The 21,720-nt window shown below is 37.1% G+C and overlaps 5 protein-coding genes and 1 long non-coding RNA gene across 13 annotated transcripts in view; 3 read left to right on the top strand and 3 right to left on the bottom strand.

Moving 5' to 3' along the window:
- LOC122530525 (myotubularin-related protein DDB_G0290005-like) overlaps nucleotides 1–12,809 on the top strand; it is a 42,524-nt gene extending 29,715 nt beyond the window's left edge. For all 3 annotated transcript variants that reach the window (XM_043657567.1, XM_043657566.1, XM_043657568.1), the window contains 7 exons: nucleotides 8,305–8,791; nucleotides 9,551–10,035; nucleotides 10,205–10,398; nucleotides 10,504–10,814; nucleotides 10,928–10,984; nucleotides 11,064–11,243; nucleotides 11,343–12,809. In XM_043657567.1, the coding sequence (XP_043513502.1) occupies nucleotides 8,305–8,791; nucleotides 9,551–10,035; nucleotides 10,205–10,398; nucleotides 10,504–10,814; nucleotides 10,928–10,984; nucleotides 11,064–11,243; nucleotides 11,343–11,384 (1,756 nt within the window). In that variant the 3' untranslated portion in view covers nucleotides 11,385–12,809. The remainder of the gene's footprint in view (nucleotides 1–8,304; nucleotides 8,792–9,550; nucleotides 10,036–10,204; nucleotides 10,399–10,503; nucleotides 10,815–10,927; nucleotides 10,985–11,063; nucleotides 11,244–11,342) is intronic.
- On the bottom strand, nucleotides 12,586–14,599 carry LOC122530531. Its single transcript, XR_006307028.1, has 2 exons — nucleotides 14,365–14,599; nucleotides 12,586–14,103 (listed from the first exon to the last, which is right to left on the bottom strand). It is a non-coding gene; the product is annotated as an uncharacterized LOC122530531 (long non-coding RNA).
- A 16-nt stretch (nucleotides 14,600–14,615) lies between these two features.
- Nucleotides 14,616–15,270, top strand: LOC122530530. The gene is made up of 3 exons (XM_043657578.1): nucleotides 14,616–14,723; nucleotides 14,882–14,989; nucleotides 15,132–15,270. The coding sequence occupies exons 2-3, from the start codon at nucleotides 14,907–14,909 to the stop codon at nucleotides 15,250–15,252; spliced, it is 204 nt and encodes a 67-aa protein (XP_043513513.1). The 5' UTR covers nucleotides 14,616–14,723; nucleotides 14,882–14,906; the 3' UTR covers nucleotides 15,253–15,270.
- Nucleotides 15,271–15,373: 103 nt separating this feature from the next.
- LOC122530528 (ribonuclease H1) lies at nucleotides 15,374–17,040 on the bottom strand. 3 transcript variants are annotated; one of them, XM_043657576.1, is made up of 7 exons: nucleotides 16,985–17,040; nucleotides 16,555–16,653; nucleotides 16,328–16,480; nucleotides 16,176–16,266; nucleotides 15,953–16,083; nucleotides 15,609–15,873; nucleotides 15,374–15,522 (listed from the first exon to the last, which is right to left on the bottom strand). In XM_043657576.1, the coding sequence occupies exons 2-7, from the start codon at nucleotides 16,620–16,622 to the stop codon at nucleotides 15,445–15,447; spliced, it is 786 nt and encodes a 261-aa protein (XP_043513511.1). In that variant the 5' UTR covers nucleotides 16,623–16,653; nucleotides 16,985–17,040; the 3' UTR covers nucleotides 15,374–15,444. The 3 variants fall into 3 exon arrangements, with proteins under 3 accessions (XP_043513511.1, XP_043513512.1, XP_043513509.1); XM_043657577.1 differs by having other exon boundaries at nucleotides 16,555–16,635; nucleotides 16,985–17,019; XM_043657574.1 differs by lacking the exon at nucleotides 16,985–17,040 and having other exon boundaries at nucleotides 16,555–16,781.
- A 13-nt stretch (nucleotides 17,041–17,053) lies between these two features.
- On the top strand, nucleotides 17,054–19,664 carry LOC122530526 (cell cycle checkpoint protein RAD17). Of its 2 annotated transcripts, XM_043657569.1 has the most exons (10): nucleotides 17,057–17,143; nucleotides 17,589–17,670; nucleotides 17,759–18,155; nucleotides 18,234–18,390; nucleotides 18,461–18,583; nucleotides 18,664–18,842; nucleotides 18,909–18,995; nucleotides 19,072–19,262; nucleotides 19,339–19,457; nucleotides 19,527–19,664. In XM_043657569.1, the coding sequence occupies exons 2-10, from the start codon at nucleotides 17,656–17,658 to the stop codon at nucleotides 19,636–19,638; spliced, it is 1,380 nt and encodes a 459-aa protein (XP_043513504.1). In that variant the 5' UTR covers nucleotides 17,057–17,143; nucleotides 17,589–17,655; the 3' UTR covers nucleotides 19,639–19,664. The 2 variants fall into 2 exon arrangements, with proteins under 2 accessions (XP_043513505.1, XP_043513504.1); XM_043657570.1 differs by lacking the exon at nucleotides 17,589–17,670 and having other exon boundaries at nucleotides 17,054–17,143.
- An 18-nt stretch (nucleotides 19,665–19,682) lies between these two features.
- Nucleotides 19,683–21,720, bottom strand: part of LOC122530527 (inositol-trisphosphate 3-kinase homolog) — a 16,511-nt gene continuing 14,473 nt past the window's right edge. For all 3 annotated transcript variants that reach the window (XM_043657573.1, XM_043657571.1, XM_043657572.1), the window contains exons 3-5: nucleotides 21,495–21,703; nucleotides 20,864–21,335; nucleotides 19,683–20,757 (exon numbers count right to left, since the gene is read on the bottom strand). In XM_043657573.1, the coding sequence (XP_043513508.1) occupies nucleotides 20,551–20,757; nucleotides 20,864–21,335; nucleotides 21,495–21,703 (888 nt within the window). In that variant the 3' untranslated portion in view covers nucleotides 19,683–20,550. The remainder of the gene's footprint in view (nucleotides 20,758–20,863; nucleotides 21,336–21,494; nucleotides 21,704–21,720) is intronic.

The raw sequence follows: 21,720 nt of genomic DNA, 5'->3' as shown, positions 1-21,720 counted from the left end.
TTTTTTTTTTTTTTTTTTTTTTTTTTTTTTTTTTTTTTTTTTTTTTTTTTTTTTTTTTTTTTATATTTCTCGACGATGGAATTTGAGGAATCGATCGTCGCAGTCTCTGAATGTGCAACGGTTCCGAAAAAACTCTATGTCCAAGAATTCATTTTTTTCTTTTTTTCTTTTAGTTTCGTTTATTTATACAAAAGTAAGGAAATCGAACGAAATTATACGGCAGCCACTGGCGAAGAGATGGCAGAACTTTGGACTAATCTAGCCCTGACTTAATAATCTAATTCAACCTCTGACCGATGCAGCGACGTTCGAGAAAGGCCTTCGCGGTCAGGGACGAGACGACCGGCTGGTTTTCTGGCAAATGCGCCTAACCTTGCCAGTTGAATATGCCCTGAAAATCCTCTCTCAGATCAGCCATCTCTCGTAGTCGTTTTCACGATAAGAAGTCGCGTAAGCTCGGGGAGGGAGAAAAAAAATTAACAAATTCGCTCGATGACAAATCGCGCGTGTATGGTTTCTTTCTTTCCTGGCACCTCTTTGCCTTTCGTTGGGCAAGAAAAGCCTGTGCCAAAAATAGTGACTCATTAACAGCGAAGAAGAAAAACTCGCGGGCCAGTGTTCGTTTAAGGGCAACGACGAGATCCTTCTAAAGGAAGGAGAGATTTCAAGCTCGACTCGCGCTTGATTCCGTGAAATATTTCGAGGAACCTCGAGCGCGCGCGCGCACGATGGTTCACCAACGCGCTCGAGAACGTCCTTGGCGCTCAGGGACACCTCGAGCAGGCGAGAACGCGCTCCTCCGATCGTCAGCGTCCGCGAATTAGGTCGAGAGGAACGCGAGCGGAGCGGGAGAGCACGTTCTCTCTCGTAACCGTTCGATGTCAATAATAATAATAGCGCAAGTTTCACTAGCATAAACGTTTCCTTCCTCGTTTTTCTCACACTTGCTGCGCCATCTCGTATGCCCCAGGAATATTCGACAAATCTCATCGATACACGTTTCACGATTTGATCGAGTTTTACACCACAAGTACGTGCTGGCTAACAAAGTCATCATTGTTTTGGTATATTTGCCGTGGTGGATAAATTTTAACCATTGGTATTTCACGATGGATGAAAAGCTGTTAAGCTGCTGTCAAGTTTAATCTGTTTTTTGAACAGTTTAAACGACCGTGCTTAAAATTTAGAGATCTCTGTTATTATGTGTGTTGGATTTCTGGTTTTGCAAGTATTAATGTTTTGTGGATAGAAAATAAATTTGTCTTCTTTTATAGAATATTATTTATTTTATTAGAATATAAAATAGAATATAAATATTCTATAAAAGAAGACAAATTTATTTTCTATCTACAAAACATTAATACCTAATATACATATATATATATATATATATATATGTATATGTATATGTATATGTATATGTATATGTATATTCTATAAAAGGAGACAAATTTATTTTCTATCCACAAAACATTAATACCTTTAATACATTAATACCTAATATCTGTCGACTGTGAGTTTGAAGAGGAAAAGTGGTTACAGAGAAATTTATACAGAGCGTTATTAGTGCAAAATTTCATTTTTTGTTTGTAATACATTTATATATATATATATATATATATATGTATAAACAAAAAATGAAATTTTGCACTAGTAACTCTGTATAAATTTCTCTGTAACCGCTTTGTTCTTTCCTCTTCAAACTCTCACAGTCGACAGACAGTTTTCACTCTCCCATACATTCATCCATCTCACTCATACCAATAACTTAAAACTAGTATCCAGAAGTTAGTTATTCTGTGGTATCTAACGTTATATGTGTCTCTTGAACGTGTAGACATGTATTTACTTGCAAGGAATCTGTTTTTACCACTTTCTAATAAAATTCTTAGAACAGAAGAGAAGAGAAACAAAGTAGGTTTTTCTTCCACCTTGTAGAGCCTCTGTATGGCTTCTCTCTAACCTCTCAAGGCACTGAAATGTACCAGCCGACGAACGATAATTTCGCGACAAAAGCGAAGGTCGACGCAGAAGGTCCTTTTTCTTTCTGTATTTTTTCTATTCCCCTAGAGTAGAAAGTCTTTCCAGCGTGTTCGAGAATGAGAAAAAAAGCTGAGCCGTCTCTCTTTCTCTTTCTCTGTCTCGTAACCATTCGATGTCAATAATAATGGCGACTTTGAGCGGTGCAGAGAGGTTTCCTTCTTCGTATTCTTCCCCCACTTGTCGCCGGCGAAGTCGACCTTTCCGGCGTGTCTTTCCGTAGATCGTGTGTGTTGCTTACGTCGGCCTGTGTCGATTACTGTTCCAATTTACAAATTTAAAACGGCGACGTTTGCTCCTCGCGTTTCTTTGCCCCCGAAGAAAAAAAAAAGGAAAGTTGCGCCGAAGTTTTCTCGACGAAAAATAGGAAGCAACTCGTTTCTTCAGACGATTTACTTTTGTATTTATATTGCGCGCAACAACCTTGCCGGTTACGCGTAATCTCCGTTTCCTGTGCATGCAATCGGAGGAAATTAGTATTATCGTTACAATTATAACTAACGTATCAGTTGTACGTTCCCCGTAATGACGAAGTCTGGAGACATTAGCCTTCGTAGACATTCGAAGACCTGCAATCTGACTAAAAAGTTAGAAAACAGTAAAGTAAAAAAAAAAGTATCCGATTTAACGATTTAATTTCACTATTCCGCGCTTCTTCTTCTTCTTCTTCTTCTTCTTCTTCTTCTTCTTTTCACGGCACAAAGCGCGAGCGCAGAAAGTAGGAAAAATTCTCTTATTTCTCCTCCCCCCTGGTGGGGAGGTATCGCGTTTTAATCGTGCACGCGAGCGACAATGTTTAAATAGGATTATATACCCGGCAATAACAATCTCGAATAAAACACAGTGGAGGAGGTGTACATAGTATGTAGAGAACACAGTAGGAGGAGACGGAGGACGAAAGCGCGCGCTCGCTCGCGAAGAAGAAGTAGGACGCTGCTGCAAGGTTCCCTGGCAAGCGTTTAACCCAACCTAACCTAGCCCAATCTAGGCGCGGACGCACACGCGCGCGCTTCTATCTGCTCGCCCCCCTCGAGCCGCCGCATTAAACCGCGCTGCAAACCCCACCTAAGCCGGTCGACCTGCTGCTGGCTGCACTCCGCTCGCTCTCTCCCTCTCTCCCTGTATCTTCTACATTTCCACGATCATCCGTCCTTATCGTTTCGACTTCTGTACGTGTTGTTGGTGTGTTTGCACGTCGTGTCGTGCTCACGCGCGCGCGCGCGCGCGAGTCACAGTCGGTTAGACGTCCTTCGTTCCTTAACCGTAAATGCGCGAAAACAACTTGGACGTTCGACGAGAAGCGTGTGTAGCGCGCTAGCGGTTCCCCGCACGGTCATAGAACTCTCTCTCTTTCTCTCTCGTCCGTGAAACTCGTGCCAGTGCCTGGTAGAAGAAGTCCGCGGCTTCGTCTCGCCGCGGAGAAAGCGATGAAAAAGGTTACGCTGTGGTGTAACACCGTGGTGCTCGATTTTTTCTCGTTTCGAACGTGACCCCCGATTCTCCGTTGTGTCGAAAGTTTGTTTCTTATTTGACGACCTTTGTCCGGTTCTATCGCACCGTTCCGGTGCGTCTGAGTGACAGTGAGTGGCAAAGTGGCGAGCTTCGTGTTCCGCGGAGTGCAAAGACGCGAGGCTGCGGACGATTGGCCGCGATCGGCTCCGATCGACTACGTCCGGCCATCTCCGGGGTGTAGGGGGGCTGAAGAAAGGATCGCGAGAGAGCGGCAACGCGAGCGGTGAAAAGTGCAAGTGGAGTGCGGAACGGTGCACACGACGTCTGTTTATACCACTTGATAATACCTCTGTGTGTCAACAGTAGTTCCTGGCGAGCGAGAGTTTCATATCTTTTCTTCTTTCCTCTTCTGTCGCCGACACAACCTCATCTCTTCTCGATCTCGCGGGGGTTGTTCTCAAAAACATGTGAAACAATCTGCCGAAACAACTTTCCCGACATACGCGTCCAACGTACGTAGATCAACGTTTGCTTTGCAAAACGTAACTTCAATCTTCAAACGTGGTCGTGGACGATTTCATCCTATACCAATTGTTGTTGTTGTTGTTGTTGTTGTTGTTGTTTCGTAAAATTCAACGCGACAATCCAACTGAGAATTTGCGCGAACGAAACGATCGTCTACGAAATAATTGCCGACGCGACTATTCTCCTCTTCTTAGGATCGTAATTTTTGTGAAAGTTACTATTCTCGTGACCGATATAGGAACCAGTTACAGCTCGTGTTTCATCTTGATTCACGATGAGTGATTATCATACAACGCTGGTACGAGGGATATATACCGCGTTGGTTGCGTAGAGTTATTTATAAAGAAAACGTTGATCTTTCACTCCTGCGTCACGATTCAAACCCTGTGCGATTCACAATGGAACAACATCGTACATGTAGTTTTCTGCAAAATCACGTGTTTTCTTCGACAATATCGTACATGTAGTTTTCTGCAGAATCACGTGTTTTCCTGAACAACATCGTACATGTAGTTTTCTGCAAAATCACGTGTTTTCTTAAACATCGATATTCTATCACGCGATCGATATCAATCCTGCCAACACTCCTTTGCATTTACCGTGTGAAAAAAAAGAGAGACTCTTAAACGTAGCGTGTACTTGTATCGTTAACGAACTCAAATTTGCATTCCCTGTTTCATCTTTGAATTAATTTTTCATTCATCCAGGAGATCTAAATTACCGTTTTACCGGCCGGTTTCGCTTTCTCCTTCGCTTTCGCTATCGCTACAACTAAACAGACCTACGCTTTATTGCAAAGCCGAGGAAAGCGCAAGAACTACGACAACCAAATGAATTGCGAGTCTTTTGTCAGTGCAGCGTAGCGGTAACTTGTTTCCCTACCGCGTTATTATTATTATTTCCTAACTTTCGCCGATTCGAAACAATGCGTTTAACGTCGGTAACCATGACAATGGTTGTGTTCCACTATTCCTCGGTGTAACGACAAAATAAAGCGTTGGTGGGTACATTTGGAACTACTTCCAGATGTAATTGGAATTGAATGCCGTTGCTCGCAGTTTATTATTTTCTACAAAATTGTACAGTGTTAGTCATCGGTCAATGAAGATATCTATTGTTCTCGAAAATTGAAAGGTTTGTGAAAGCGTCGAAGCAATGATTCATTCGTCACCTACCATTTAAAAACCGGGATTAACAATGAATCGACGTTCGACTCAGTAATATTATTATCGAATATAGGCAGCGTTTCTCTTCGACTGTTTCAAACGAGAACATCGCGGTATCATTTGTAAAAATTCACGAACGTTTTTTTTTTTTATCGTTGAAGAGGACGCTGTTCGATTATTGGCGGGCACATCACAAATACCGAAAACGAAAGTCAATACAGCCAGTAACCACCTGTTACATTCTCTCTGGAAAAAAAAGAATGCACGAGAAAATAACAGTGAAACGAGCGTCATAGCCTAAATTATACTTTCAAGTTTTGTAATATATAATATATAATATATATGTGTGTGTGTGTTTGCAATTGTGCATACCTGAGGAATTTTTGCACACTTGAAAGCTAGATTTTATTAAAGATGCATATTGTTACCGATTGAGTAAAAATCTCAGTTTTTGCTACGTAAAATCTACCATATCGATCGAATTGAATTTTATTGTAAACGCGTATCGGCATTCGAGGAGAGAAATAGAAAAGAATCGTTCGTACTCTCTTGACAAACTGAGCCCCACTCGCTCAACTAAATTAGCACGTGGCGTGTCGACCGAACGAGTTAGGATCGACGGTGTGATACTTTTTATTTCGATCGATGGTTCTGACGACTCGAGGAAGCGCTCACTTTTCAGAATTGGTACCGCGAAACCTATATCCGCGTCTATAAAGTGCAGTGAACGCGAGCGGGTGCAACGAACTTCGTTTTCCCTCTCTTTTGTCCTCTCTCTCTCTCTCTTTCTCTCTCTCTCTCTCTCTCCGCCGTTTTGTCTCCCTCTCTCACGTGCAATCTTCCCCCGTCTCCCCCTCTTCCCCTCTCTCGCGAACGATCACACAAGCACACCGCGTCTCCCGTACCAGAGACACAGGCGTAGCCTCGAATTTTGGACGATGTTCTATCGTCTCTATTCTCGTTTTACAATTACAATTGATTCGTTCATTCATCTTTTAACACGGTGTCGGTACTATTTACTCGACTACTTTGTCGTGTTACGCCAAAAGACATTCATATATTAGTAAAAGCTGTCGAGCTTTGCTATTTAAAAGTGTGCCTCGCGTTCTTCTAGCCCCGATCTAGAGAGAAAGCAAGAACGTACGAGTAATTTTAATTTCGCTTTTAAGGTCGAATTCAAAACAACGTTTCTGACATCTTGGGGGTGATCTCGGAGGGTAATCTTTTCTTTTCTGTGCGAGTGAAAGCACAGAGAATAAATATGTTCCTGCGGTGGAGGAGCGGTGTTTCTCTCTTCAGAAGCAGGCAGCGAAGCGCATAGGAGGCGCGAAAGCGTTAACCCCACCGTGTGGTCACCTTCTATTCTAGTAGTGCGCGTGTAAGCGTGTGCCTGCCTGCCTCTTGCCGAGGGTAAAACGCAGAACGCGAACGGCCATGCACGCGCGTCACACGAAGACCACCGGTGTGGGTCATCTTCGTCGTGGGAGCGGGACCCCACTTTTCACGCGCTCGTCCGAATATCGATCGAAGGCGCGCAGTTGCGAACATTGCAAATGTTTCGCCGGATGGACAATGTTTCAGCGCAATTGTAATTTTGTTTATTTATTTCGAACACTGGTGAATAATTTGTAATTATTGTAATTATTGCCGTAACGAAGATAGAACGTATTCGTTGCGCTCGCTTGTTAAGAGTCCTTTACGCAACTCGACTAATTGCAGTGTTAGTCGATTTGTATAATACAGATGCGTATCGGACGTTTTTTCTTTTTCTTTTTTCTTTTTTCTTTTTTTTTTTTTTTTCCGCGTTAGACATCCTTCAACTCAATGACAATTATTTTCTACGCAAGGTTGACGCCAACGTTGCAAAGCGGAATTTATCAAGTGTCATCGTCGTTGCGACGCGAATGATATTCGAAGTCGAAGCAATAATAATTTTGTTCTGCGATCAATTTCAAATAAATACCATCGGAGAAAAGCAGTAAGAGAACTCTGGAAACTCGAGTATTATTTAATTATCAGTGCAAGGTTTAATTTGACATTGCAAGCTCTCTTATTAATAACATTATAACAGATAAGGTTAACCTCTTGCGCTAGTAACTGGTTCGCGGACCATAACGAGTGACCCAACCGTATATAATAATTCGTCTTCTTTTTTTAATTCATCGACATGTCGCTGGATAGAAATTACTAAGAACTAATAAATTTATTATTTGTTTCGCCTCGGTTACATTTAAATATACTTAAAACTGAGAAAATGTTGCAATTTTGAACCAAATATTCTCGAAGTGCGCTCAACTTCTTGCGCTAGTAACTGGTTCGCGGACCATAACGAGTGACCGAACCGTTTTTCATTCATCGATATATCACTGGATAGAAATTACTAAGAAGCAATAAATTTATTATTTGTTTTGCCTCGGTTACACTTAAATATACTTAAAACTGAAAAAATGTTGCAATTTTGAACCAAATATTCTCGAAGTGCGCTTAACTTCTTGCGCTAGTAACTGGACTCGCGGACCATAACGAGTGACCGAACCGTTTTTTATTCATCGATATATCACTGGATAGAAATTACTAAGAAGCAATAAATTTATTATTTGTTTTGCCTCGGTTACACTTAAATATACTTAAAACTGAGAAAATGTTGCAATTTTGAACCAAATATTCTCGAAGTGCCCTCAACTTCTTGCGCTAGTAAACTGGACTCGCGGACCATAACGAGTGACCGAACCGTATACAATAATTTGTCTCCTTTTTTTAATTCGTCGGTATGTCACTGGATAGAAATTACTAAGAAGTAATAAATGTATTATTTGTTTTGCCTGGGTTATGCTTCGGTATACTTAAAACTGAGAAACTTGTTGCAATTTCGTGTAATAAAAATAGCGCACAGTTTTTAGCGGAAATGGAACTTCAGTTACGATTCTAAAACGATCCCATACATACATACATACTCCTTTATTAATTTAAACAGAAAAGGTTAAAGAATTATCATATGAAAATAACACGCATAACAGTTAAGCGTGTGATACGGTTTTAGCGCAAGGCCAGCTCCTCCAGGCGAGGAGGAGCCGCAATGAAGAAACTGTTTGTTTACGGGAGAAAACACGTTTGTTTGCAGCTTGAACAAGATGCACGCAATGGAGGGCGCGGCTGGAAACGGGAAGAAGGTGGACGACTCGACGGAGAAGACGAGGGACGATGACTCGTCGAGGGCCTCGCCGAAAGTCCCACAGAATCAGCAGAACGGGGCGGCTCTCCCGGAGGAGACCGCCGCCGCGCCGGCCACCATTGAGTGTCTCCGATCAGCGCCGATAAAGAAGGAGTCTCTCTGCGACTCGGAGCCGGAAGTGACCGGCAAGAATCTATCCTCATCGGAGACGATGCAGCAGAAGCCTGTGGCGTCGCGTGGCGCGAAATCGGAAACGGAGGGCGGCGGCAGGAAGCGAAAGTTGACGGACGGGCAGTTGTCGTCGAACGGAAACTCCACGCCGAAGAAGTTCTGCATAGAGCAGAGGGAACAGTACATCTCGTCTTTGGTCGGCTGTGAAAAAGTTACCGCGGAGGAACTCGCTGCCAGGGCTGATCAACTTCGAGCTGAAGTCCAGGTAAATATTATATATATATATATATATATATATATATATATATAGAGTGGCCACCGAGATTACACAGGGTGGTCACTGAAAGATTTTCATGATATGAAACCAAAAGTAACTTTTACAAGTTTTTTATTATTTTATTTGGAAATATAATTGACGGATCTACTTTCATTATTATGTGTGAATTTTTATGGAGTGAAATTTTTTTTTTTATGAATTTTTCAAACTCTTCAGTTTTTCAGTGGCCACCCTATATATATATAAAAGCAACTTAAAAGCAGACTATATATATATATATATATATGTATTGTACTATAAATATAAATAATAAATATAAATATATATATAAAGTGTATATATATTATGTATTTATAGTATAGTATAGTATAGTCTATTTTTATAGTATATATATATATATATAATTTTAGAGTGTTAATATTATATTATAATTATAGTTATATATAGTTTTATAGCATACTATATAATAAAGTAGTATATCATAAAAACAGACTATATATATATATACTTTATATAATACATCTATAGTCTTTTATAGTATAGTATAGTGTAATTCAGTCTGTTTTTAGTTGTTTTCTTGATTAGACCTAACGTTTTTCAAACAATTTCAAAATCGCTTGCCAATATGTGCGCATAGTTTCAATTCTATTTCTAGAGGATATTGAATAAATGTTATGTTTCTATCTATCAAGTACCCGACTATTAGCATACCGATAATATCCATTTTCTTGTTCTTTGCAAACACAGGCATTAGACGAGTTAGCACGTGCCAAAGAAATGGAATGGAACGAGATTCTGAGCATGAGAAAGTTGAAGGAAGAAGCGTACCTGAGGATTGAGAGACGGAGGCAAGTCATGGGATTCATGGAGGGCAATGGACAATTGGCAGACACATTGCCACCAGCCAGTTTGACGCTGGGTCCCGAATGGGAAAGCAGCGGCAACACTACCCCCGTGTCCAAAGAGAAACTGAGCTTCAGCTCCAAGGAGGATCTGCCTGAAGAGAGTTCTCAGGATTCGCCAGCTTTCAAGAGGGAGAAGAGCGCGAAGCAGACGTCGCAGCGTCAGTCGACACCGCCTAAACAAGAGAGAGGAGAGAACGGTCGGAAACAGACAGAGGCGCTCAGTCCAGAGAACAGGCAAATCGGTGAAGGTCGACAAGGTGCGATCGTCGACGTTAGATCTATTATCGCTGATTACAGACTGAGGCATCCCGAAACGGTACCGCGCAGGTAAGCAACAGACCAGGATGCGTTAATATGAGTCAGAGGACAATACAATTAACTACTTTATCCTTGAACAGAATTTGCGTGAGGATTTCAAATTTTCTGTAACAGAAGATTCTTTCTTCGTTCTTGTGAAATTGAGTGATAAACATTGCTTGATTACTAATCATTGCAGGGGTCGAAGAATGAGAAATTCGGTGAACGTCGGCCTCGGAGCTGGTGGAGCCATGGTCGAGACAGGTCACAACGTCGATTCAAGGCCGTCTAGTACAGACTCTTGTAAAAGCAACTCGAACACGGTCGATCCGAACAACTCTATGAGCTTCAAAGATGTACTTGTGCAGTTTGCCAAATTGAGCCAACAGCAAGGTACGTGAACTTGCATGTAAGACGTATATCGAATAAATAACTCTCTTTAATGAATTTCGAGTATCAGGTGAATAATTCGGCCATCCTCGTGCAAAACTGTTACAGGCGAACCCGTAAAAACGCCTCAAAATTACCCGGATGTAACGCTTCACCCTGTCGCGCCATCCCCAGCACCGCAGAATACCCCACCTCAGCAGAGCGGTTCATTGCTTCACGGGATTCTCACGAAATCACAATCTCCGAGACCTACTACATTTTCACCTACTTTAGCTAGATTACTCACCGCACCTGAAAGAGAAAGGAATGCACCCACAGCCGCGTCTATACCGCAGCAAAGTGCGACAACCCAGCACCTTTTGCAGACATATCAAGGCTCCAATCCAGTTTCTATCAGTGACCTCCTATCTTCTTCCAAGGTATTTCATTCTGTTTCTTTTCTTTTTCATAATTTTCGACACCCAGTAGTTCGTATCACACAGATCGGGCTGATATGTTGTAACAATGCTAATACTGTGGCTAATACTTTCAGGCTCGAACTGAAATAACGATAACACCGGTGATCAACACTCCGGTTCAATCTCACGTTGTAAGTGTTCGAATATTTTCGATATTTATTTTTAGAAATACATATACATATATATATTTTTCAATATTTTCGTTTATAGGAGGATGTCGAAGAGGAGTCGGCAGTAATCGAAGATAGAGAGACTCGTATTTCTTCAAGCGGTAGGGATGCCAGAGAGGATAGAGAAAGTCCTCCACGATGCCAAGGATGTCACGACCGTCTAGCACAGTTCGTATGTGCTGGCTGCGGTCATCAGTGGTATTGTAGTCGCGAATGTCAAGTAAGAGGTTGTCTTTTTTTTAAAAAAAAAAAAAAAAAAAAAAAAAAATTGTCTAATAACGAGATTCGATTATGTTACTGACAAAATTAATAATTTTAGGTTGCTGCTTGGGACGAGCATTCGGAAATGTGTTCTGGTTAAGAAGGAAGCGAGCATATATTAATCTAATCGTATTATCAGGTTAAATACCCTTTTAACTTTGAATGAATCTAGTCAAAAAAAAAAAAAAAAAACCGCCAAGAATATGCGTTTTGGGTACGATGAAAGGAATGGAAAAAAAAACATTAAGAGAGCAGCGTATATTTTTAAGGACTTTCTAAATATGTTTACTCTGTAAAGAATAAGTTTTATTTCACGAAGAAAAAGGAGAAATGAGAATTGCCAAATTGATGGCGCTTCTCACGAAAAAAAAAAAAAAAAATGAGTATTTACGACGAGAGTAAAAGAACTTGAGACTTTAGGCACTTCGACGAGGGAAGATTTAGGATTCGTGTTAAAAACGATCGTTGCTTCACTGTAATCACCGCGTTGCTTTTATTCGCTATCAGTACCGAACGATCGTGAGTCTTCACCGAGACGAAATAGAGGATATTAACCCTGCTGAGAAATTAAGCATTTAATATATATCTTCCAAATGGCAAATCTCGTGGGATTTCTAATGTAATAGGAAGAATTGTCCACGTTGGTTAATAAACATTCGTAACATCTTCGTATGTCAGGTATAATTTTTTTTTTTTTTTTTTTCTTAGATCGTAACCAATCGCATGACGTACGTGTACACCGGTCGAAAATTTTTCAATTTTTTTCTTTTCAAAACAAGAGGAAAAAAAAGAAAGCAAGTCGGGAATATCTGGCACGTACGCTTGTAACGAGGAACAAAGCACAAAACTTGTATCTCGCGATGCTGTATATAATTTTATACACGTGTTAGCAGGGTTACTCAGCGTCAAATTTTGAAAAAGTTGGTTAACCGTGTGCCATGCGTAAAATTCGTTTCGTAGCGAGTTTTGTGTTGAACAAACTCGAGCGTTCTTACAACCGCGTTCTCTTTGTTTCACTTTTACTTTTATTTCGTTCCCTTTCATTTTGTATAAGAAGCTAATTACGCCTTGTTCGTTACATCGGAACAATCGTCGCATTTGGTATTTAGAGTGCGAGGCATATTCACGAATATTTCAGCTCTTCTCATATGTCTTATCGCGTTCATTTTTCGAGAAGCACCTAAAAATGCGTATCAATTATCATATTTTGTACTACGTTTGTTACCAACGTATAAATTTAGATTTAACGATGTTAAATCGACTATATTTAATGAAGTTAGTCTTAGCGTAGGTTTAAGCTATTTCTTTTCTCTCGCGACTCGTTCGTTGGTAACATATTTAACACGTTTTGGGTTTATTTTTTCTTTGTTCCTTCTCTCTCTCTCTTTTTTTTTAAATTAGCATGTTACCTAAACGACAATTGTCCCAGGTATAATCTGTAGTCCAAAGTTCCTACAGGTACACACAACATTATATATATTTTTCCCAATTATGAAGCAAAACCAAAATAAAGTTTTTAATCGTATTTCCATGTATTTTCATTATTTCTGTAAAATCTCATGCATTCCGTGAGAGTCCACTCCCCGGTCCTTTTTAACCCTTTCGTTTTAAAATCTAAAACCTATTTCTTCACGGTACATTAATTAAAGTAATTGGCATTGATATAAATAATATGTTCTAATACACAAAATTAAACTAAATAACAAAACTAATAGTGTAACTTGGTGTGATAGTTTTCGAAACAAGAGGAAACGCACAAGCCCACATTACAGTGTTCACACTGATACATGGATTCACGCCTCCGGCCACACATATAACGCATCTTCGTTTTCGATTTTTTTTCCTCGAATGGTATATTGAAGGAAAATGTCTCCCTGTGAGCCTTATGGGATAATTACTTCCTGACCGATGATATTCATGATTCTTGTAATATTTCCTTAATCAACTGAAGGTGAAATTTTGCCATTGAGATTTGTTTTTTTGTTGTGTCCTTATATAGGCAATAAGCGTTCCACATGCAAATATCTATCAAGTGGAAAAAGTATTTGCGATACCATTTTAAACTTTTGCGAGTTACATCAACAGTATTTATCACCATGTCAGATTTATCGATTGCAGCCATTGAATTGTTATAATCTATTACGCATTTCGGCTTTAGAATAAATTCATTTTTTCTTGACTTTTTAGGTACTTGTGCAGATTCTGCGGTATGAATAGTGGAAAGCATATAAAATTCATTTCTATCAGACCATTTCATAGCCAATAGATTTTCAGATGAGCGGAACACTGCCTCCCCTTTTTTTCAATTTATCAGTTATCTTAGGCATATCTTTCCGTCTTCTTTGCACGAGCGTTCGTACCTTTTTCGTGGAGTAGGATAAACAATGTGGGACTGGAAAACCAGTTGTCCAGATAAACAGTATGGCCTTTGTTTAGAAAAGGTTGCAAAAGCGACATTACAATGTTCCCTGGCTTTCCAACATGTTGGTATTCGGTAGCTACAGTAGTACTAGCCCCACAATAAATGATTATATCTTGTACATAACCTGTTTGACAATCACAAAGAAGGAATGACTTTATACCAAACCTACTTCTTTTTCGAAGGAATATACTGTTTAAACGACAGACAGCCTTTGTAGAAGAGCAGACTTTCGTCTATACATAATCGTTGGTATAGCTGAAATGTATTGTTAAATGATGTTCGCAACATTTCCACTACTTCATTTATTTTGTATAAACGATCAGTAGTGTGACCGACTATATCCGTAAAATGCAACATTTTCAATAATGAAAAGTAGCGATCCCTGCACATAATTTCACTGAAAATAAATAAAATATCAATTTATAATTTGCGATGTCGATTTACAGAAATCGTACTTTTCGACAGAACGATTGTGTAGATGGCGTTAATGTAAATTTTGAAGATGTAACGGTCGCTACATGAACCTGGAGTAGGTAAGGCAGAATTCTACCGCAGGTTCACATAAAATTATACACGTAATTCTTTTAACAGTTTTATATATTTTTATCTTTGGCTTCTTATCACAATTGCACTTACAAATTTCTTACAAATCTCTTACCCTTAGTAGCGAACAAACGTAGTAGTACTTATGATAGTGGATATACTAGGAATAGTAGTAGAAATAGAAGGCCTTTTCCTCTTCGCAACCCGGTTTTATAACCTCGGCTTGCAAAGAGGGGGAAAACTCTTTTCCCGCGTTTTTCCTGTTTTCCCGAGTTTTTTATTTTTACTATAAAAACGATGTCGCTGGCTGCTTTATTGGAAACGCACTTTGCGACGGTCTTAGCGGATGTACGTGGCGCTGTTTCGAATTGCGCGGAGGTAGCGGTCGCTACAAGAGCACTAAATGTGAGACAAGGATAGACGTATGTCGCGTGCTCTGAGCAGTTCTTAGTTTCAATTGGACCTACAATCGAGGTATGTATATACTTTGTCTATGTTTATATTTATACCTTGCTCATATGTTTTTATATTAATATTACAAAGTTATTCTACTTTGTATCTGAATGACCGACACTAACTAATATAGAAAATTTTAGTATAATAATTGAGCGTTAAATACTTATTATTTTTAGTATACATATATCTTTGGTTGCAAAAATGACATTTCCACAAACTCATCAAGCTGAATTGATAGCACTAGCAGAATTGGCAGGAGTTTCAGCAGTTCCAGGAGTTTATGCGTAAATTTATACGAGTTATTATTATATCATGTATTTACTCAAGTGTAATAAGTATAACATTCATTAATGGTGAAAAATTTAGAGGATGACATTGTAATTCTATTGATGAAATCATTATATTCTATTGAAATTATTCTTTTAGTATTATAATAGAACTGTTGGCACTCCAAATATCACCAGAGGATATATACATCCTTCTGAAGCAAATATGCCAGCAATCAACAGAGAATCAAAGTGCTGATAACGCAGAATACCTGAAGTAAACATTTACATTAGAAACATCTCTCAGTGATTTTATATTATTTTTCATCAAATCTACAAGTTCCTGAAATCCAAGTTATTTTATAACAATAAGTAGAATAATAATAAAGATACAATGCGTCATTGAATTTGAAAAATATTATAAATAATTAAGGACTTTATTAAATAACATCTAAAGACGTTTACATTAAATATTATTTTAAACATCCTGCCCGTGCTAATTTATCAGCCATTTCATTACCATGAATTCCGACATGACCATTAACATGATTCTGAAATATTGAAGTACAATATAGTATACAATGTGGCCTATAAAACATAGAATTAAGATATCAAGACATAATTATGCATTATTTACCCAAATCACATTCAGAGATTTCAAAGCCTCCTCCATTTCTAACAGTTCAACCTTATTTATAACGGGTGTTTTCTTTGAAGTGACCCATCCATTAGCTTTCCATATCGGCATCCAATCATTTATACAGGAAATGAGAAACTGGGAGTCTGTATTAATCTTTAAATTCTTAATGCCTGCTTTCTTCGCTTGTTTGACAGCTGCAGTTACAGCTTGAATTTCTGCCACGTTGTTAGTTGCCCGGCCAACAACTGCTCTTGACACGTTTCTGCAATGAATATTTTTGAACAATACCCTTACATTGAATCATGCAGTGAACATTAATTGAAAGATGTATTGCAACATACAGAGGATGATTATCACCAAACCAAACACCTATACCAGCGTTTGCATTTATGTTTCCATTTGAGCTACATGCACCATCTGTATATACATTCACATAACCATTGCTATCAATATTAAAGCCTCCACTTGTTTTCTAAAAAAATTGATAATATAATGATTTAAATATATAAAAATCTTTTTAAATATCGTAAAAATCATGCGCGAAACTACACAAGAAGTACTTACTTTCTCTGAACATTCTTCTAAATCTATTACTTTTAATTTTCCTGAACATAATCGTTTATTATCAGTATTTTCATTGCTTTCTACTCGTGGCCTGAAATTAATTTCCAGTTAAAATACGTGTCTTCGCATGATAGACATCAAAATTGTTATACCTTTTAGAAGTTCTAACATTTAATGGACGTTTCGTATCACAGTTTGTACTTGTTGCTGTGTTTTGCTGAATAAAGTTGTGCGCTTCTGCTTCTGTTTGAAATTTTTTGAACACTGGTCCAGAGAAGTGATGTACTTGTCTCTGACATTCATCCCTTATTTAACAAAAATAGCAGAATACTTATGAAATAGATTTAAAACAAGTTTTGTAAATGTGAAAATGCATTACCAGCTATTGTAAATTCCAGGTTTACGACCTTTCGCTACTGCATAATAGTACTTGGTCCCCTTTCCCATATTTCTGAACGTGTTTAAAAGAGATCCAAATCTATTTATTATAATCATTTATTATAATTAATTTCTTTTAAATGTTATTTACAAATTGATCAATAAAGTAATACAATTCCACTATATGAAGTTAAATAAGTCCGAAAAATATTTAAAATCTAAAATGGCGCAATATAGATCTCAAATATAGTAAAGATTTTCATATTGTGTATTTGTACAATATCAAAAACCGAATGGAACAGTCAATGAACTGACACTTATTTTAAAATTCACTTAAATAACATTAAATATTATTTTCTAAGCGTTTGTGAGTTCACTCGTAAATATTATTTATTTTCTCACTTAAATTTGAAAATTTCTTACACTCTTACTTTCTATTTTAATTATTATTTTATTCCAATTGTTGGTAACAATTCCGATGTTTTTTTATTCGTTTTTTTTCCTATTTATCTTTCTAGTTATTTACTCGTGTATCAATACAATTTCAAACAACTTTTTTTCCAGCACTATAACCTATACGTTTGTCATATGTAAGTGCATTATGATACGTATGTAATAAATATATATATGCGTTTGATACTGTTATTATATTATTGAATATTTGAATAGGACAATATTTTTTAGGGAAATGTTTAATTTACATATGTCCAATATGATAAATATCCCAATATAAAAAATACATGTATTAATTTTTAAAATATAACATTACCTATTCTTTTTCGACTATTGAGCGATTTTTACGTTACAAGAATATATTTTAAAAAATTTGTATTACAAAATTTTTACACGTATGATGTCATGAAGATTTTCGAATTTTGAAATAAAACTCTGATCTGAAAAGAAAGAATGCACCATCTGTTTTGCAAATAGATAAATATTACTTAAATGATGGAATTAATTACATACTGCAAAATTTGTTTTTATATTTTTATTTAAAATCATTTATACAATTAATCGAATTGTAATTATTTTTAGAATCAATGTAAAAAATTGACACACTATTTCTATATTTACAATATTATAAGAACATATCCATTACAGTATGACAAGTTCAAAGGTATGTATGTTTCCACAAAATTCATTATCTAGTCCTTAATATTTAAACGCTTTTTTAATGTTAAATACATTTGTGTGTTTATTATTAGAAAGACAGTAGCTGGTTCATGCCATCATTCGAGTGTGAATCTATTAAAGAGACACCAGACGTTAAATGCAGCATTTCATCAGTGTCTGAAACTAGTGTTTCAGACAGATCAAGTGCATATGATATAATTCCAGAAAAGAAGAATGCCAATAGTTTGTCTGCATTGCTGGAAGCTTGCGGACCACAAACTAGTTCTGAATTAGTAGTCAGCAGACAGAAACAAAGAGAAATTTTAGATTGGTTACAGTACAAAGTAAGAAAAGGAAAACCTGCCATATTAATCTTATCTGGTCCATCCGGTTGTGGAAAAACAGCAGCCATAAGAGTTCTTGCAAAAGAAAATGGTTTTAGCATTACAGAATGGATCACTCCAATTGATCAGATTATAGTTGAAAATAGTAATTTCTTTCTCTCTTGAATATTAATAATATCTGATAATAATGAGAATGACGTAATAATTCTAAACTTTCATTCAGACAGAATAACTAGACAAGGAGAAAAATTTGAAGAATTTTTAATTAGAGTTACTCGATATAGTTCAGTTTTAAGTAATCATTCTAGTCGTTTACTTCTTGTAAAAGATTTCCCAAATGTTTTTTATGAAGACAAAGAGAGTTTTTATTCTCTGTTGGGGTAATTGCAATTATTTATTTAATTTTTTGGTGTTCTTCGTTGAAATATAGTTATCGTACAAAATTTTTAGAAGGTATTTTGAAATTGGAAGAGAACCTATAGTCTTTGTATGCACGGAAGGAGGAAGTTTAAAATTGCTTCAGACATTATTTTCTCCTAGTATAAGAGAAAAATTTGGCATTGATTTGATTAAGTAAGTTACTAAACGTAATCATGTTTGCATCATTTTTTCTTTTTTTATTGGATACTTGATATGCAATCATCGTATTATAGTGTAAATTCTGTCACGCAAACTGCAATGAAAAATGCATTGAAGAGAATAGTTAATATTTTAAATTCAACTGCTGGGCATATGTTACACGTCTCGCAACTCAAAGTCAATGAGATATTATCAAATAATATAGGAGATATTAGAAATGCTTTGTTAAATCTTATTTTCATCTCATTAAAAGGTAAATGTGCAGTCAATTATAACAATGAATTTAATTTTTAAATCATATTTTATTAATATCATTCAGTACCTGAAGAACAAGAAAATAAGTGTAATATTCGAGAAGAAAGCTTAGGACTTCTTCATGGTATCGGTCGAGTAATTAATCCAAAGAGTAAGTAGATATTTTATATTTATTAATGTTTGAATATAAAACTTGCTGGTCTTTTTTTAATTAAATAAATTTGTAGGAATCCAAATTGAAAATAATTGGAAATTTGTACATGATCCTGATGAATTGGCAGCCTTTTTTCAATCACAGGCAACAATATTTTTGAATTTTCTTCAAGAAAATTATTTGAATACCATGAGAGACATAGAGAAAGTGGATGTCTGTACAAATATTTTAAGTTTAGCGGATGTTTTGAATTCTGAATGGCGAGTACGTATATTATTTATCGTTTAATTGTAAAAATTGCATGTTTTATCTCATAGAAAATTACTACTGAAATTTGCAGGATTCTAATTTAAATAAAGTCACTTTATCGTTTTGCATCCGAGGTTTAATGGTAACAAATGAAACACCAGTTTCTGGATGGAATCCTGTAAAAAAACCACCAAGTGATCAAATCGATGTGTTAGTATGGAGACGTATGATATATGCTAAACTATGCATAAATACATAAATATAACATTATTTGTGTAGGCAGAGGTGTCTAGCAGCTGTCGAAATTCGATGGTACGAATCCATAATCAATTCGAAATCAAAAAATATATTGGAAGAACCCGTTATCGACATTGAGGAGATTATTGAATAAAATTCATAGAAGTTAGGATAGAAATAAAAAAAGAATACGTCGTGTATATTTATTTATGCTTTATTTTCTACTAAAATCGTATAGATGTAAAACATAATATCAGTAGAAATTGAGTTATACAAATTTGATTAAGATCTTTTATTTTTCGAAATGTTTGTATATATCGTTAAATATTGTTTTATATTATTATTTATCACCTAATATGTAACAATCAGTATTAATCAGCAGAAAAACGAATGTTAGCGGGAATTACATTGATACATACAATAAAAATATATTTTGTGTAATTTATACATTTTAGACGAATGCTTTATTATAAATGTTCCTTGGCAGTTAGACGACAAAACAATTCAATATAAGATGTTTTTATTCAAAATTGTTCGTCATAGCGAGTATTTTATTCAAAACATAAATCTAACTAGTCTAAGTTTTCCTTTATAAATAATTATTAAACGATTACACTTAATTAACACTATATTTGTACATCAATGTAAATTTTGTACGCTCACTAAATATGTTGTAAAATGTCGCTTATAAAATTTCTCCTCTTAACTAAAAATATTTCATAGAAAAAATGCAATAACAAGCAGTCTTCCGCTTCAAACATCTTACACCTTGTATCATCGTTTGTTTCAAAGTATTCAAACAATTTGTATTTTACAGGCAGTCTCGTCTGTTCTAGTTCTTGACAAGACCCAATGATAATTAACTATATACAATAGTATCGATATTGAAATTTCCGAGTATGTAAATCGTATTAAAAAAAAAAAAACATCTGCAACGTGACAAAATTTTCCTAATGATAAAATCGAACATTCTTTGTGTAGTTTATCGATTCATACAAATATTGTTAGGACGAGACCAATATTTGTGTAAGTTGATTTCATAAATGAAATGACTGTTATACGGAAACTACGAATTTGATAGATTTACTTCTTCTATCGTAGAAATAAGATTATCGAGACCAAACAGAAAACCTTCCTCGCGGTTGCCTTGCTCCCATGGTTTCCTGTGTGTTACTCGGTGCCCGTTTGGCAACCCCCGTGTTTTGGCGAAGTCGATTAACCAAACGCCAACTTTATCATTGTCGTAGATCATGAAAATACTACTGCCAATTATCTGAAAAAGTTCAAGTTTAATTAAAAAACGTTAGAAAAGAGACGAAAGACGAAAGAAAGCGGAATATTCCGACAATTTCAACAATCTACACGCATCGAATACGTACTTCGTGAGTTTGAAAGTACTCGGACATCTCGATCTTCGAGCGAAGATTTTTCAGGCGTGCAAGCAGCTTCTCGCGAGTGGTCTCGCGCGTTCCCAGGAACAGTTTCATGGTGTCGAGCACTTCCTGATGCGACTTCACTTTCTTCAGATCGGTGATCGGCGGGCCGCCCGGTAACTTCATAGCCTCGATTCGAAATCCGTGACTACAGGTGGAGCTCTGTTGCTCACGGAACTGCATGTAACGCAATTTAGTCACGGCACGTTGCTCGTGCTCCTGCTCGGTCGGAGCGTCCGGGTCAACAGCGATCATCTTTTGATACAGATCTGACCGAGCGGTTGTCTTCGACACCTCCGACTCGAGGAACGTTCTCGTGCCCATTTTGATGTCCATGACGTGCGGATCGTTAAAACCGAACAGTAAATCCTGCAGTTCGATGAACGTGTCGCCTTTGTACTCCACCTCGCGATAATATCTAAAATGTACGAATAAAACATTTAAAAAACTGATAAATATCTTTCGAGAGCTCATTACATACTGTGTATATCGAAAGATTACATTAATTATAATTAACTTGTATTATTTTTCAGCTATCTGAGGGACAAGTAATCGTCAATTGAACTGCTTCATTTACCTCGGGATGCAATCCCGCAGTTCGTTGTCTTTGCTCAGGGCTTCGTAAACGATTCTCTCCGTATTCTCCGCACCACCAGTTTTTCTCTTCCAAACTGTTCCAGGCCCAGCAGGAGCAAAACCATCCGGATGCCCGGACAATTGGAACCAAGATTTTAATCTATTCTTCAATAAAACGTCGCTGGCTGGGGCTGTCAAATCCAAAGCGTTCTACAAAAAAAAAAAAA

Source organism: Frieseomelitta varia, unplaced genomic scaffold (genome assembly GCF_011392965.1).
Source record: "Frieseomelitta varia isolate USP_RPSP 00005682 unplaced genomic scaffold, Fvar_1.2 scaffold_345, whole genome shotgun sequence".
Taxonomy (NCBI): domain Eukaryota; kingdom Metazoa; phylum Arthropoda; class Insecta; order Hymenoptera; family Apidae; genus Frieseomelitta; species Frieseomelitta varia.
Note: the sequence above shows the minus strand (reverse complement) of the source record. Positions and strands in the feature narration are given on the sequence as shown.

Excerpts from the sequence above, each read along its gene's own strand:
- LOC122530530 (XM_043657578.1), top strand. The coding sequence starts at position 14,907 with ATGACATTTCCACAAACTCATCAAGCTGAATTGATAGCACTAGCAGAA. Across the intron at positions 14,990-15,131 it reads GCAGTTCCAGGAGTTTATGC|TATTATAATAGAACTGTTGG; the intron begins GTAAATTTATAC and ends TTATTCTTTTAG.
- LOC122530526 (XM_043657569.1), top strand. Across the intron at positions 18,843-18,908 it reads TATTTTCATCTCATTAAAAG|TACCTGAAGAACAAGAAAAT; the intron begins GTAAATGTGCAG and ends AATATCATTCAG. Across the intron at positions 19,458-19,526 it reads CCAAGTGATCAAATCGATGT|GCAGAGGTGTCTAGCAGCTG; the intron begins GTTAGTATGGAG and ends TTATTTGTGTAG.
- LOC122530528 (XM_043657574.1), bottom strand. The coding sequence starts at position 16,670 with ATGATTATAATAAATAGATTTGGATCTCTTTTAAACACGTTCAGAAAT. Across the intron at positions 16,084-16,175 it reads TAGAAGAATGTTCAGAGAAA|AAAACAAGTGGAGGCTTTAA; the intron begins GTAAGTACTTCT and ends CAATTTTTTTAG. Across the intron at positions 15,874-15,952 it reads TTTGGTGATAATCATCCTCT|AAACGTGTCAAGAGCAGTTG; the intron begins GTATGTTGCAAT and ends TATTCATTGCAG.